The following is a 14,741-nucleotide window of genomic DNA, read 5'->3' on the forward strand; positions in this document are numbered from 1 at the left end:
TTTCTGTTTTGTCCCATTGGTGGTGTCCTTTGCCTTATAGTAGCCTGGCTAGAGTTACACTAAGATTTTATATTATTTGTGGCTATTGTAAAGGGTGTTGCTTCATTAATTTGTTTCTCAGCCCATTTAACATTTGTATAAAGGAGGATTACTGATATATATTTTTTAAGTTAGTTTTGTATTCAGCCACTTTGCTTTATCAGCTGCAGGAATTCTCTGGTAGAATTTTGGGATCACATACTATCATATCATCTGTAAATAGTGATATTTTGACTTCTTCCTTTCCAATTTGTATCCCCTTGATCTCCTTTACTTGTCTTACTCCTCGAGGTAGAACTTCAAGAACTCTTGAATAGATATGGAGAGAGTGGGCAGCTTTGTCTTGTCCCTGATTTTAGTGCAATTGCTTTTTAAGTTCCTATTTAATTTGATATTGCTTATCAGTTAGCTTACTGTATGTTGTTTTTACTGAGTTTAAGTATGTATCTTGTATCTCTGATCTCTCCAAGACCTTAAAGGTTTTTATTTTATTTTATTTTATTTATTTATTTATTTTTGGTTTTCTTTTCTTTTTTTTTTTTTTAACAACACAATATTTGTATTTAGCTCAAGTGTACTATGTCTAAGGCTCACTTATATGTCTTCACGTGCCACAGCCCGTCATTTAGATAGTGGATATTCTCAATGCCGATCCCCTTGTTGATTTTCTCAATGTCTGCTGCTGCCATCTTCATGACTCCGACACACAGGGCATGCTTTTTCCCCTCTGCCATGACCGCCACGATGGTATCTACTGCAGCAGTGTAGAGCTTCACTCCAGGAGATGTTAAACCCGGACACATGATATTTGCACCACTGAGCACAAATTTGATGGCTCCTTTGTCGACCTGCTGGTGTGGCAGGATAAACGGGTATTTGTGAAGTAATCTTAGTGTTGGATAAAAAGGTCCTTTTCTCTGCCTGAAAAACAGTAACTCTCCTTTTACTGTAAGGATTTCCATGTGTTCATGGCATCTCACTATTTTGACCGGATCTTTCTTAGGCATGATTTGATTAAGCCACGGCTCGATACCTGGAAACTGTTCAGTCAGTTGGCTCTTAATTCCCTTAATAACGGAAGTTTTCAGTTGGATGCAGTTGGATACACTTTCCTTCTCGTCAAATTTCTTGAACATGATCTTGGTGAAGGGGCACCGACAGGTATGAGAGCTGAGGTGAAGCGTGGATCGCCGACTGTCCGAGTCCTATTTTTGGTTTTTCGAGAGAGGGTTTCTCTGTGTAGCCCTGGCTGTCCTGGAACTCACTCTGTAGACCAGGCTGGCCTGGAACTCAGAAATCTGCCTGCCTCTGCCTCCCAAGTGTTGGGATTAAAGGCATGTGCCACCACCGCCTGGCTGAAGCTTTTTATTTTTAAGAATTATTTTACTTTTTATATATGAGTATACTGCAGCTGTCTTCAGACACCAGAAGAGGACATCAGATCCCATTAAAGTTGGTTGTGAACCACTATGTGATTGCTGGGAATTGAACTCAGGACCTCTGGAAGAGCAGTTAGTGCTCTTAACTGCTGAGTCATCTCTTCAGCCCTCTCCAAGACTTTTAGCTCAAAGGAATGTTGGATTTTGTCAAAGGATTTTTTATTAGTATCTGATGAGATGATGATATGGTTCTTTTTCAGTTTGTCTATATGGCCGATTACCTTGATGGGTTTTCTTTATTGAGCCTTCCCTTGATCCCCTAGGTGAAGTCTACTTGATTGTGGTAGATGATGTTTTTGATGTGTTCTTGTATTTGGTTTGCGAGTATTTTATTGAGTAGTTTTGCATTAATGTTCATAAAGGAAATTGGTCTGAAACTCTTTGTTGAGTCTTTGTGTGGTTTAGGTATCAGGATGACTGTGGCCTTCTACAATGAGTTTGGCAATGTTTCTTCTGTTTCTGTTTTGTGGAATAGTTTGAGGCAGGGTATTGGTATTAGCTCTTTGAAAGTCTAGAAGAATTCTGTGCTAAAACCATCTGGCCCAGGGCTTAGATGCTTGGGAGACTTTTAATGGTGATTTCTATTTCCTTATGGGTTATATCCCTATTTAAATTGTTCACCTGATCTTGATTTACCATTAGTAAGAAAATTGTCCATTTTAGATTTTTTTGTGGAGTATAGGCTTTTGAAGCAAGACCTAATGATTCTTTGAATTTCTTCAATGTCTTTTATGTCTTCCTTTTTGTTTAGGATTTTGTTAATTTGGATACTGTCACGTGTCTTTTAGTTAGTTTGAGGTTAGTTTGCTAAGGGTTTTGATTTTTCTCAAAGAAGTAGCTCTTAGTTTTGTTGATTCTTTGCATTGTTCTCTTTGTTTCTAACTTATTGATTTCAGCCCCGAGGTTGACTATTTCCTGCCCTCTATTCCCCATAAGTAAATAATGTTACTAAGCCTGGTGGAGGCCTGTTATGCATATGCCTGTAAGCTTGGCACTTTGAAAATGAAGGTAGGAAGATCAGGAGTTCATGGTCATTCTTGCCTACATAGTTTGAAACCATCCTGGGTTTCATTAGGTCCCCCTTTCACAACATCACCCAGCCCCCCAAGATGCGCATTGAAATTTTTGAAAGAAAAATCTATTAAAACTGTATTAAAGAACTGTTTGATATTTTCCTTGATATAATGGATATTTTATTAGTACATGTAACATTAATTTTAATAACATTTTTAGTACGTGGCTTTTTGTTACTATTAAACCATTTTTTTTCCTGTTGAATATGGATTGTTCAGTTAAGCACTACTGGGTAAATACTGTTAAATGGTTCTGTTCTGTTAATGTTGCTGTTTGTATTAGGCAAATTCACAGAAGAAAAACTTTCATGTCTGAAAGTTCAAGTCCCAGCAACCACATGGTGGTTCACAACCATCTGTAATGGGATCTCATGCCCTCTTCTGGTGTGTCTGAAGACAGCTACAGTGTACTTATATATAATAAATAAATAAATCTTTAAAAAAAATAGGCAGCTATACTCTAGGAAGCACTTATATTTCAATTTTGTGTATTCATGTATTCTAAGTCTTTTGATTTGGATTTCTGTTATACTATATTGATGATCTATCTAGGCTTTTTGATTTAGTTTTGAAAGATTTGCACATAGAGAGAACTAGTAAGATGCTGTCCAGGTGAGCTAAAGAAAGAAAAGGACAAAAGATTTTTTTAAAATTAAGAGTTTGATAGTTATCAGCTTTATTAGCATTCCATATCAGTGCCAAATAAACCGAACAGCTTAAAGGAGGAAATATTTATTTAGCTTCAAAGGCCTGTGGAGAGGCAGTAACTTCATGGTAGAGTAAACCATTGAATTGGCAACTAGGTAGCTGAGCTGAATGAAAAGGGAATGGTTAGACAGGAAGTAAGTCTTTAAAAGGCATCTATGAACCTACTTCACCAGTTAGGGTCCACATTCTAATGTTCTGTTCCTATCAGCTCCCAGTAATTGGATCACATCATGAATCGTATCGGTGTACTAATCTATTCATGAAGTCAGGCTTCATAATCCACTCACTTTCTAGAAGATCCACCTCTGAACACTGCCCTGGGAACTGAACCATCCCTATGTGAGCCTTTTGAGGGTGAACTTTATATTAAAATGGTATTATTGCTTCTGTGGTGGTTTGCTTTGTTATGGAAAGGTCATGAGGCTCTTGGGGTCTTGATAATATTGATTTCTCTATTTACATACTGTTATATGTTTAATTAGTATGTTAATATGGCACAATTTCCTAGTTTGTAGGAATATAATATCTACTTAGTTGGGTTGTATTTACCTGGACCTAGAATGATCTCTAGCATAAGCTTGAGTGAGAGATTCCATTGACTACTCTTTTGGGGGGAAGCTGACTCATTAACACTTAGGCCAAAATAGATTGTACTCATCTGGGGGATATTTTTCATGTACTAGTCAAAACTGGTTGAGGAAATATTATTAAGTGGATTTAACTTTGAGAAGAGTCATCTTCACAAGCTGCAGTTTATAAGTATTATAAGCCCACTTTTAATTATTTTTCTCATGCTGATCTCTGGATATGAATGCTGTATTTATGCATATGAACACAATGAGTGTGTGTAGGAGCCAGACGTCAACATTGAGTGTCTTCCTCTTGCCCTTTTTATTTTTTGAGACAAGTCTATATCACTGAATGTGGAGCTGTCTAATTTTGCAAGACTAGTCGGCTGGCAGGTGACAGGAATCATCTTGGTTTTGCCTTCCCAGCAGTATGAGGATTACAAGGTTGATGGGAATCCAAACTCATATCCTCGTACTTTACTGACTCAGACATCTCCCCAGCTCTCTTATACTTATTGCTACATATAGCAGGGGTGTTTCTGTTTTTGTTTGGGGTTTTTCCAGACAGGGTTTCTCTGTGTAACAGCCCTGGCTGTCCTGGAACTTACTCTGTAGACCATGCTGGCCTAGAACTAAGATATCCTTTCAAGTGTTGGGATTAAAGGTGTGCCCTACCACAGCCTATCTTCATGTAATTTTTAAAAAATGTATATGTGCTCTCTTCTGTATGTACACATGCATGCAAGAAGGAGAGCATCACATCTCTTTTATAGATGGTTGTGAGCCACTTTGTTGTTGCTAGGAATTGAACTCAGGGCATCTGGAAGAGCAGCCAGTGCTCTTAACCACTGAACCCTCTCACCAGCCCCTTCATATAGCTTTTGATTATATGTATTTCATTAATCTTTATTATGGAAAATGTCAAAATAAATTCTTGGATATCTGTCCTTTATATTCTGCATTGTATGAAATATCTATTTTACTTTTTAAAGGAATGTATTCTTATAATAATGAGAATGTATAAAGCTATCTTACCAGTGTCATGTCAAACAAAATTCATTTTCACAAAGAAAGCATTTTGTATTTGGTTTTGAGAATCAAAATTCAAACACAGCTTACATAGTTTGTGGCATTTAAGTTGTAGGTCTATATAATAGTTCATCTTCCCCTACTTTAATTCACTTTGTAGATGTATTAGTGAAATCAGTTGATTTCTACCTTACCTGCGTATTCTGGATTTGTTAGTTTCTTAATGTATCTATTTTTTTATTCTCATGTCCCTGCTAAAGTTTAGGTTTGGGCTCTTTTGTTTTTAGTCAGGATTCTTTATAATGGGTGGCACCATCTCATACTACATTAATTATACAGTGAGGCTTATGTCTTGTTCTGCTTTTTGGGGTGGTGAGATTTTATTTTAATTTTTTAAAAAACATTTTAAATTTTTTTTTGTTTTTTGTTTGTTTGTTTGTTTGTTTGTTTTGTTTTGTTTTTCCAGACATGGTTTCTCTGTGTAGCCCTGGCTGTCCTGGAACTCACGCTGTAGACCAGGCTGACCTCGAACTCAGAAATCCACCTGCCTCTGCCTCCCAAGTGCTGGCATTAAAGGCGTGTGGCGGTGGCCTGGCCAAGATTTTATTTTTAAACATTGGTTTTAATGTGGGTGCGTACCTGCCATGAGAGCATGTAGCGGTTGGGGGCAACTTGTAGTGGTTGGTTCCCTCTCTATCATGTGGGTCCTGGGGATTTTGAACTCAAGTCTTCCAGCTTGGTAATGGGTTCCTTTTCTGAGCCATTATGCTAGATTGATGTTGAGGTTTTAAATTAGAAAATAACATCAGCTTAGAAATACTGTTTTTTTTTTTTTAATTTTAAAGGCTTATTTATTTATTATATGTAAATACACGTCTGATCTCGTTAAGGATGGTTGTGAGCCACCATGTGGTTGCTGGGATTTGAACTCAGGTCCTTCGGAAAAGCAGTCAGTGCTCTTAACCGCTGAGCCATCTCTCCAGCCCAGAAATACTGTTAATTTGATGGAATAATATATTGTGTATCTGACAAGATTTCGACCACCTTTTTGTGGTATCTCAGTAGTTATCTAAAATAGGCCATCCTCTCTGCTGTCTAAATGATCATTTTCCTGGCCCCTGGTAGTGAGTTAAGTGTAAAGTGAAAACATTAAGTAGTAACCTAGTCTGAATTCCTGTTACTTCTACTTAAGTATTGGGATTGCAGGCATTGACCGTGTCTTGTAACCTTTATTTTTCTTCCCACTTTCCCCTCTGTCCTTTAGATTAGAAATCTTTTATGTATTTTCAAATTTTACTGACCCTTCTATTATCTCTGCTAGAAATTGCATTTATTGACATAGAAAGGTATCTTTCAATTTTAGTAGTTTCATTTTGGTTATTTTCCTAGTTTCTCTGAACTGTTGCAATTTTGTACTTAATGTCTTTTTCTGTTGTTTTGGTAAAATACTCTGACATAAGAAACTTAAAGGAGAAAGATTTATATTTAACTCAAATGTTAAGTTCAGTCCACTATAGTAGGGGAGCCAAAGCATCAGCTTAACGCAGCTACTCACATGGTACTCTGCAGTCGGAAACAGATGCTAGTGCTTGACTTTTTTCTCCATTTTATGTAGTTGAGAATCAAAGTCAATCCCATTTCAGTTAATGCAATTAATATAATCCCCATAGGCATTCTCAGAGGTCCATTCTAGATTTTGTCAAGTTGACAACACTAATCAGATTTGCATAACTAGAAGCATACCTTTCCTTGATCTTGTACAGTTGATAGGTACTTTTGGCCAGTTGTTCTCAGCCTGTGGGTCGCAAAGGGTTGAGGGTTGCCTAAGACCACCCTGCATATCAGATGTTTACATTACAATTAATAACAGTAGCAAAATTACAGTTATGAAGTAGCAACGAAAATAATTTTATGGTTAGGGTTCACCACAAGATGAGGTACTTACAGTATTAAAGGATCACAGTATTAGGAAGGTTGAGAACCATTGCTTTTAAGTTCTTCATAGCCTAATTCTGTCATGCGTTATCTTGATGTTGATTAATTGTTATAAACGTATTATGTCAGAAACCTGGACAAGTACATTTCTGTCTTTGTGAAATGTCAGACGTTATTTAACAGTAAATTCACAGAGAAGGCTTCAGTGGCTGCAGTTTGCCAGGTATTCCTGATTTCCTTGATAGCTCTGGTTAAGGAGAACACATTCTTAGTCTTATTTATTAACATTAACTCTCAGATAACATAGTGTATATATCTGTGTGTGTGTGTGTTACAGAATAGTTGTAAAGGTTAAAGAGGCAAAAATTTTAAAAGAAAGAAGCCTGAGAGGCTAAAGCTGGGGATCTGCATTATACGAATGCCAGTCTGTTGATAAGTTATATAAACTTTAAGTTGAAGGAACTGCTGGCTCCTAGTTGCAGAGTCTAGATGTAAGATCAGAACTGAGCTGGAGGAGTAAGGTAAACAAAACAAAAGGCAGGTTTGGGCCTAGATAAATGAACAGGCAGATGGATGACAGGCCCAGACTGCTGGGCAGATAGGATGCTTTATCAATAGTTGAGTGAAACCAAGCTGAAGCCCCTAAGAAAGTGGAGAGTTCTCTGTCTATGAGTACAGTGTCACTCTCTTCAGACACCAGAAGGGGGGATCAGATCCCATTTCAGATGGTTGTGAGCCACCATGTGGTTGCTGGGAATTGAACTCAGGACCTCTGGTATTATTGAACAGTCAGTGCTTTTAACTACTGAGCCATCTCTCTAGCCCAGATGTCTGTCTTCTTTATGGGGTCCAATTAAGGCAGTTATTCTCTTGCCTTGGTCTGCTGTATCTGATAAATTCTTGGCTTTTTTTTTTTCTGATGTTTTAATAAGCCCTTGTATTCTTACAGTTGGATTTACCCAGATAAACGTATAGATTGGTACTCTTTTTACTCCCAGGCTAAGTCCATTTATTTATCTGCCTTGTGAGTGGTGCTGGGCAGATGGTACCTTTTATGTGTCCACCTAGGCTCATAGTGCCTCATTTTAGAGTCAAAATCTGCTTGCAGTGGAGCTAGGTAGTGGTGGTGCACACAACTTTTAATCCCAGCACTTGGGAGGCAGAGGCAGGTGGATTTCTGAGTTCGAGGCCAGCCTGGTCTACAGAGTGAGTTCCAGGACAGCCAGGCTACACAGAGAAACCCTGTCTCGAAAAATCAAAAAAAAAAACAAAAAAACAAAAAACTGAAAGCTGCAGTGATAGAGTCTCTAAAGGCAAGGTAAAATGTGAAAAATAAGAATGACTTTGAAAACAGTACAGAGCAGCATAGGTCAGAGCACAAGCTGATTTCAGCATTTGTCTTTACTCATTGATTTTTTTTTCTTTATCTCATTTTCTAGTTTCTTCATAGGTTTAAATAGTATGAGATTCAGATATTATTGATGATTGGATTCTGTTGTGGAGAATCTTGGGTTTAGTTTTCATGTAACTCAAAATCTGAATTCCTATAATTTTTATGATCAGCAGCAGAAATTTGATTCTTACTAGATCCTTGAGTTCTTGGAACTGATTCTAGACTTGTAGTTCCAGGGTCATCTAAATATGTATTTTAATTTAAATGCAGAATTTATGTTCGTTCTTTCTGAGATTCTTCCCCTTGTTGTACAGTAGCTCTGGTTGCCCCATAGTGGTTTTTTTTAGTTCTTTAGGCCTTATAGGAATGGATTTGCTATAGGAGTTTCAGAACCTGTCTTGCTTGACCAAGCATCTGTGTCTTGCTTGACCAAGTGTCTGTGTCTTGTTTGTCTGGAGGCAGGTGCTGGGAACTTGATTCTGGTCCTCTAACTTGGCAGTTTTGAACTGCTGATCTAATCAGTCCCTGAAAGTTTTCTACTAGCTTCTTGGAAGCTATTTACTTAGTAATCAGTGACTTAGTTTTCACAGCCAATATATGTGGAAGCTCTTCATAATAGAACATAGACAAAAAAAATCTTACTTTATTTGTCTAGAGATATAGCATTGCCTGATGTCTGAACTCTAATTTGTTTTATTTATATATTTGTTTGGTCCTTGAAATCTGACTGGGGCAATATGGGAATCTACACAGAAAAGCTGGAGTTGGGTGGACTGTTCTTACATAGGCTATGCTCATTCTAACGGAGGTACCTATTAGACTCCCCAAAGCTCAGCTTGTTTATTATGAACAGAGCAAGGAGGAAGGGCTAGCTAGTCTCAGGAGATCTCTGTACAGAAGTAGTCATCCAAGAGGAGGAAGCTGTGGCTAGTTTTTGTACACACTGTTTCGTAAACATTCAAACTTAGACCAGAAGAAGCTTTGCCATTCTCATAGATTTGAGGAACTGGGGTCCTTGACATGGCTGTGCCCATGCCAACAGTGTACACTGGCTCAGGACTTCATCAACTCCCTACAGCTTATTTAATGGAAATCAGGCAAGCTGAGGGGGTCTTTCCTTTAGCCCTGTGGCTCCAAGGAGTTGAACACAAGTTGGAGGACATTTTTACCAGCTAAGACCTCTTTGTAAGCCATATAAAGGAGTTTGATCTTTCTCTTTAGGGATGAATTAAAACACAAGAGTCACATGACCAGAGTAGTTTTAGAAAGATAACTACAACTTGGAGATTTGATTACAGAAAGGAATGATGAAGAATGTTGCAGTGCTTCAGTTAAAAGGTAGTGTTCTCAACTAGGCAGCTAGAAAACGGATTTAATTGGGTAAGATTGGTTTAATAGGACTTGATAAATGATATGAAGTAAAAATGTGTGTAAGAAAGGCAGTAAAGACGAACAAAATGAAAACTTTCTGTGTTACATTCAGGGAAATAAAAGGAAGGAGATAACTGGAAGTGTTGGAGAATAGAGAGATTTCCTTTGTAAATACAAATTTGGTGGGTTTGGTATCCAACTCATCTAGACAGTTCACAGCATTGAAAATAGAGATTGTAGGGTAGCGAAGAAGGGTGCCTTCTACAGAATAATGAGGAATACTAATAATTAAGGGATAAGATGAAAAATAGGAATCTATGGTGTAGCAACTAGAAACCTAGGAAAACAAAAATAAGTATCATAGGGACAGAGTAGAACAGAGAGCAGGTAGGAGTTATAGTTAGTGCTTTCAGTTTGTCAAAACCTGAGGGTTTTAGAGAAAGAATGGAGTCGGGGTAGGGAGAGGAATAATAGTATTTTTTTTTCCAGTTGAATTTCTTAGGAAAGACTTTAAGCTTGCATGTTTTATTTTGTTTTCTTTCTTTTGTTTCTTAGTTGGAGGAGGCAGGGGACCAATAACAGCACAATGTCACATAAAAGAGTGGTAGGGCTGGAAATGACTCAGTGGTTAAGAGCACTCACTGCTCTTTGGAAGGTCCCGAGTTTAGTTCCCAGTACCTACATGGTGGCTCACAGCTGTCTGTCTCTGATGTGCAGATGTACATGCAGACAAAGTACCCATATACATATATAAATAAATTAAAAGTATATAAATAAAATGCACTTTAGTAGATAATTAAGATTATTTTTATTTAAAAAAATATTTATTTATTTAATGTATGAGAATACATTGTTACTGTCTTTGGACACACCAGAAGAGGGTATCTGATCCCATTACAGATGGTTGTGAGCCACCATGTGGTTGCTGGGAATTGAATTCAGGACCTTTGGAAGAGGAATCTTAACCTCTGAACCATCTCTCTAGCCCAATATTATTTTTCAAAAGAGAGAGGTCAACTATTATGAATGGAAGGATTGAGAAGTGCTTTATTGAAAAAACTACAACAAACATGGTAGTTAAATTCACTGTAGATGAAATGTTTTCACTAAAAAAAATGTGTTTTAATTATCTTGCTAATGTTTTTACATTGAGGTTTATAAATAAGTGGTGAGAATTTTTTTAAAAATTGTAATAAAACCTTAAGTAATATAAAACAATGTTAAAGAAGTGACTCATGCTAAAAAGAGAAATGCTTTAATGTTTGGCTTCACTTTTACTTCCTTTGCTTCAAGAATGTAGTGGTCTGTTGGCATACCTGTTGCAGAAACATCTGTTCTTGCCTATTTTGGAATGTGATAGTGTTAGTTAATACACATATAATATAGTTACTACTTTTAAAAAAATTCCTGCTGACTTTCACTTTTTGTTATTTACCAGGTTTGATCTGTGGATGAAATGAATCATGATTTTCAAGCTCTTGCATTAGAATCTCGGGGAATGGGAGAGGTAAGAACTCAACAATACCAAAAACTTATGCTTCACTTTAATCTTTGAGCCATTAAAATTTATTTTTAAACTATAAATCTTGGAAATAGTTATAGCTTTTAGAACTATATTTTTGTAATTGAAATTATGCACTTGTGTAGTCAGTGATTTCCCCCCCCCCCTTTTGTTTGCTTATTTTGTAAGTTAAATCTAGTAAGTAGTTTTTGGTGTGTTTATTTGTGTTTAGGTGATTTTGATTGACTTGGCTATCATATTTTGCCAGTGAATTGTGTAATTAGAATTAGCTCTGTTCAAAAGAATACATCCTATTCTGCCATTTTATATATGTATGCTGTTTGCTTTAGCTACGCTTTATTGTTGCTCCTCTTTCTCAAAACTCTCTTTATCTGAAGATATTTGCTTAATAAACTCCTAATCTTCTGCAAGACTCCACTGAAAACACAATATCTAGTATCCCATGGCTGTCTGTAATACAATTATCCTCTTCTGACTTGTCATTTAGTTCATTATAAATACTTTATGTTACTGATTAGTTTGTTTTGTATTTGTCTCCTTTAAATTGCTAGCTTTGAATGCGTAGTATAATAGGTACTCTACAGTTTTGAATGGATGTTATCTTTTCTATTTATCTATGGTTTTCTTTGGGTCACCCACTTAACCATACCATTACATATTTTAAGGCATCTAAAATACCTAGTTTTCCATATTCCTAATGAATTTTAGAAAACTGATTATAAAAACTCTTGTGGACACACCTTTGTTGTGTTCTATATTACACATTCCTGTATAGACTTTGATAGTAGAAAATAACAGTAAGCAGACCTAAGATGTATAATTAATTGCTTGCTCCTGGAGATTATTTTACCTTAGTAGATTAGAGACCTTCAAGAGACTCACTCCATCCAATGCTGTGCTCTTCAGATGCAGAGAGAGAGTCCAGTCACTCCTTTGGGCCACAAGAGGGCACTCTTCAGCTAGCTAACCCTCCCTTTCTTCAGAACAGCGTTTTCCAAAGAGTTTGTCAATTTCAGAGGACTGATTTAAGGGTGAGTTAAGGTGCTTAAGCTAAGTATTGCCAAAATAAACTTGTTAGTTCAGTACATAAAGTAAAATCTAATCTGAGCCCTAAGAAAAATTTGAGAGAGGGAATACCTTTTTGGTTTTAAAAGAAAACCTATATCTTGTGGCATAGTGGCTGCTCAGGCATTACTGACACTCCAGTAGACTAAATAGAATTAAAAGGGCTGCTGCCCTCCACTCCCTCAATTTGTATTCTTTGAGTTTTAGAAAGTAGAGTAGCATATCTTAACAGCAGGTCTGGCAGCATTGTAGAACATGCCTGTACTTCCAGCACTTTGTGGGCCAAGGTGGTAAAGTTTTGAGCTCAAGGCCAGTTTAGGTTCCATAGAAAGACCTTATCTTCAGATATTAAAATAGTGAAAACATTTTTGAAGTGTTTTTACTTTCTGTTTGTGACAGACTTGAACTTGATTTTCATTGTGAGTGAGAACTCTACATTAATTCTAGGCTTGGTTCTTTACTTCCATGTACATTATGGATTTATTTACAAATTGATATTTTTTCTATTTGAAAATTACATTTGATAACTCCAAATATACCTTTGTGGTTAAAATCACAGTCAGAAGTAGTGGTTGAATTAGATACCTATGGGTAGATGAAGTAGTAGAGGAGCTACTAGTAGTAGTAGTAGTAGAGGAGCTGGGTAGAATAGTAAGCTAAATGAAATAAGTTAAAATCCATGCTTTATTAGTTGACATATCAGATGTGCACAACCAGAGTGCTATAGGGCCTAAACTTCTTGCTATCTGGTGGATGGCTGCAGGCCAGTTTAGCATGTAACCGTCATGCAGTAAAAATATTTTTAAAAAAAAATAAGCTGGTTTTGCTATTTTTTAAAAAAAACAGTTTACCAATTAATATTATTACCTCTAAGAGATAGCTAAGAAGCCTACTCAAATTTCTGTCTCTGGGTTCTCTCCCACAAGCCTTTCTATCTTTCCTCATCTCACAGGCAGCAGGGAACCTTCTGGATTTCCTTCTTTGCCTGTCTCTCTCTCACCAGTCTTCTCCTCCTTTACTGACAGGTGAGGTGTTTTGTTTGTTTTATTCCAGAATTCACTCATTGGAATAAATTAAAGCAGCCTGTACTCTCTGGCTCTTTTGTTTTCAAAAATTGCTTGTTTGGGATGTTTTTGTAATATAAAACAATCCCTTTTTTAATGGATTGCCCTGTTCTTTCCTTTTAAAGATAAAGTTTTGCATATTCTTAACTGTTATAAATCTCTAATGTATGGAGAGTCATTGTGTATACTTACAAGAATCATTTTAGATGTATCGTTTTTGTGAGCTATCATCAGGAGGTCATTTTTTTAAAGTCTTATTTATTTTATGTATGTGAGTACACTCACTCTCACTGTCTTCAGATATACCAGAAGAGGGCATAGGATCTCATACAGATGGTTGTGAGCCACTATGTAGTTGCTGGGAATTGAACTCATGACCTCTGGAAGAGCAGTCAGGGCTCTTAACCACTGAGCCATCTCTCCAGCCCAGGAGATCATTTTCTTAAGTTGTTTGCCCAAAGAGAAACAGATCTGTATTTATCTATTCATATCAACTCATTCTATTATCAACTCATTCTTCCTTCTCCTCAATAGCATGTTTTTGTCTGTACTGATTTCCATTATATCGTGTGGCTTAGAACAAACAAATACAACACATAGGAAGAGGTTTTTGGCTTTATTAATATGTATAGAGATGTAATATTTTAATCATATATCTTATCCAGAGAGGCACATGCCTATTAACTGTCATCAGTTTATTAGAGTGTATATAGCTGGCTCTTGTTTAATTTTGAAATAATAAAAGAAAAGGACCTTGTTTGAATTTTTGAGGAAACCAAAATTTCACTTCAGATCTTTGAGCTAATGAGTTTTATTTGGGGGATAGTTTCATAACTGTTGTGATAAATAATGTTCTCCTATTTTGACACAGTATTTTAGAAAAATATTAAAGTAGAAAGAGGGCTCAGGAGTTAAAAGAGCACTGGCTGCTGTTCCAGATGACCTGTGTTCATTTCCTAGCGCCTACATGGTAGTTCATCTATCTGTAACTCCTGTTCCAAGGGGATCTGATACTCTTATACAGACATACATGCTGATAAAACACCAAGGCACATAAAATAAGAATATATAAAGCATTAAAAAAAAAATCTCAAGTAGAGCCTAACATGGTAGTAAATGCCTTTAATTCCAGTACTGTGGAGACAGAAGCAGGTGAATCTTCAAATTCAAGGCCATCCCGTTCTACATAGTAAGTTTCAGGCTAGCTGAAACTATGCAATGAATTCTGTCTTAAAAACATAAAAGAAAACAAAATCTTAGAGTGATGGAGTAGGGACGTATTGAAGGAACTAAGGAGACTTCTGTTGTTGGAGAAATCTCACTAGCTGTTCTCCAGGACAACCAGGACGACAGAGACTCTGTCTCAAGGCAAAATATACAAAGAAAATCAGCTATTTCAGGTAGTGTTCAGAAGATTGCAGTATATTTATAAAATCACTGTCTAAATTATTCTTAGTTTATCTTACGATTGAAGAATTTGATAATCTTAAATTTTTTATTTACCTGGAGATAGTTTTTTTTTTTTTTTTTTTTT

General features: G+C 36.6%; 2 protein-coding genes across 13 annotated transcripts in view; one reads left to right on the plus strand and one right to left on the minus strand.

Annotated features, from left to right (window-relative positions):
• The window catches only part of Pum2 (pumilio RNA binding family member 2), a 79,342-nt gene that overhangs the window by 12,149 nt on the left and 52,452 nt on the right, over window positions 1–14,741 (plus strand). For 9 of the 12 annotated variants that reach the window (XM_031357009.1, XM_031357001.1, XM_031356999.1 and 6 more), the window contains exon 2: window positions 10,995–11,063. In XM_031357009.1, coding sequence (XP_031212869.1) covers window positions 11,013–11,063 — 51 coding nt within the window. In that variant the 5' untranslated portion in view covers window positions 10,995–11,012. Of the gene's footprint in view, window positions 1–10,994; window positions 11,064–11,984; window positions 12,110–13,095; window positions 13,169–14,741 lie in introns of all 12 variants that reach the window. The other 3 variants (XM_031357011.1, XM_031357006.1, XM_031357007.1) reach the window with 2 other exon arrangements.
• Window positions 630–1,201, minus strand: LOC116080598 (malignant T-cell-amplified sequence 2-like). Its single transcript, XM_031357012.1, has one exon. The coding sequence runs from the start codon at window positions 1,173–1,175 to the stop codon at window positions 630–632; it is 546 nt and encodes a 181-aa protein (XP_031212872.1). The 5' UTR covers window positions 1,176–1,201.

The sequence above is a fragment of the Mastomys coucha genome, unplaced genomic scaffold (assembly GCF_008632895.1).
Source record: "Mastomys coucha isolate ucsf_1 unplaced genomic scaffold, UCSF_Mcou_1 pScaffold6, whole genome shotgun sequence".
Classification (NCBI taxonomy): Eukaryota; Metazoa; Chordata; class Mammalia; order Rodentia; family Muridae; genus Mastomys; species Mastomys coucha.

Excerpts from the sequence above, each read along its gene's own strand:
- LOC116080598 (XM_031357012.1), bottom strand. The coding sequence starts at position 1,175 with ATGTTCAAGAAATTTGACGAGAAGGAAAGTGTATCCAACTGCATCCAA.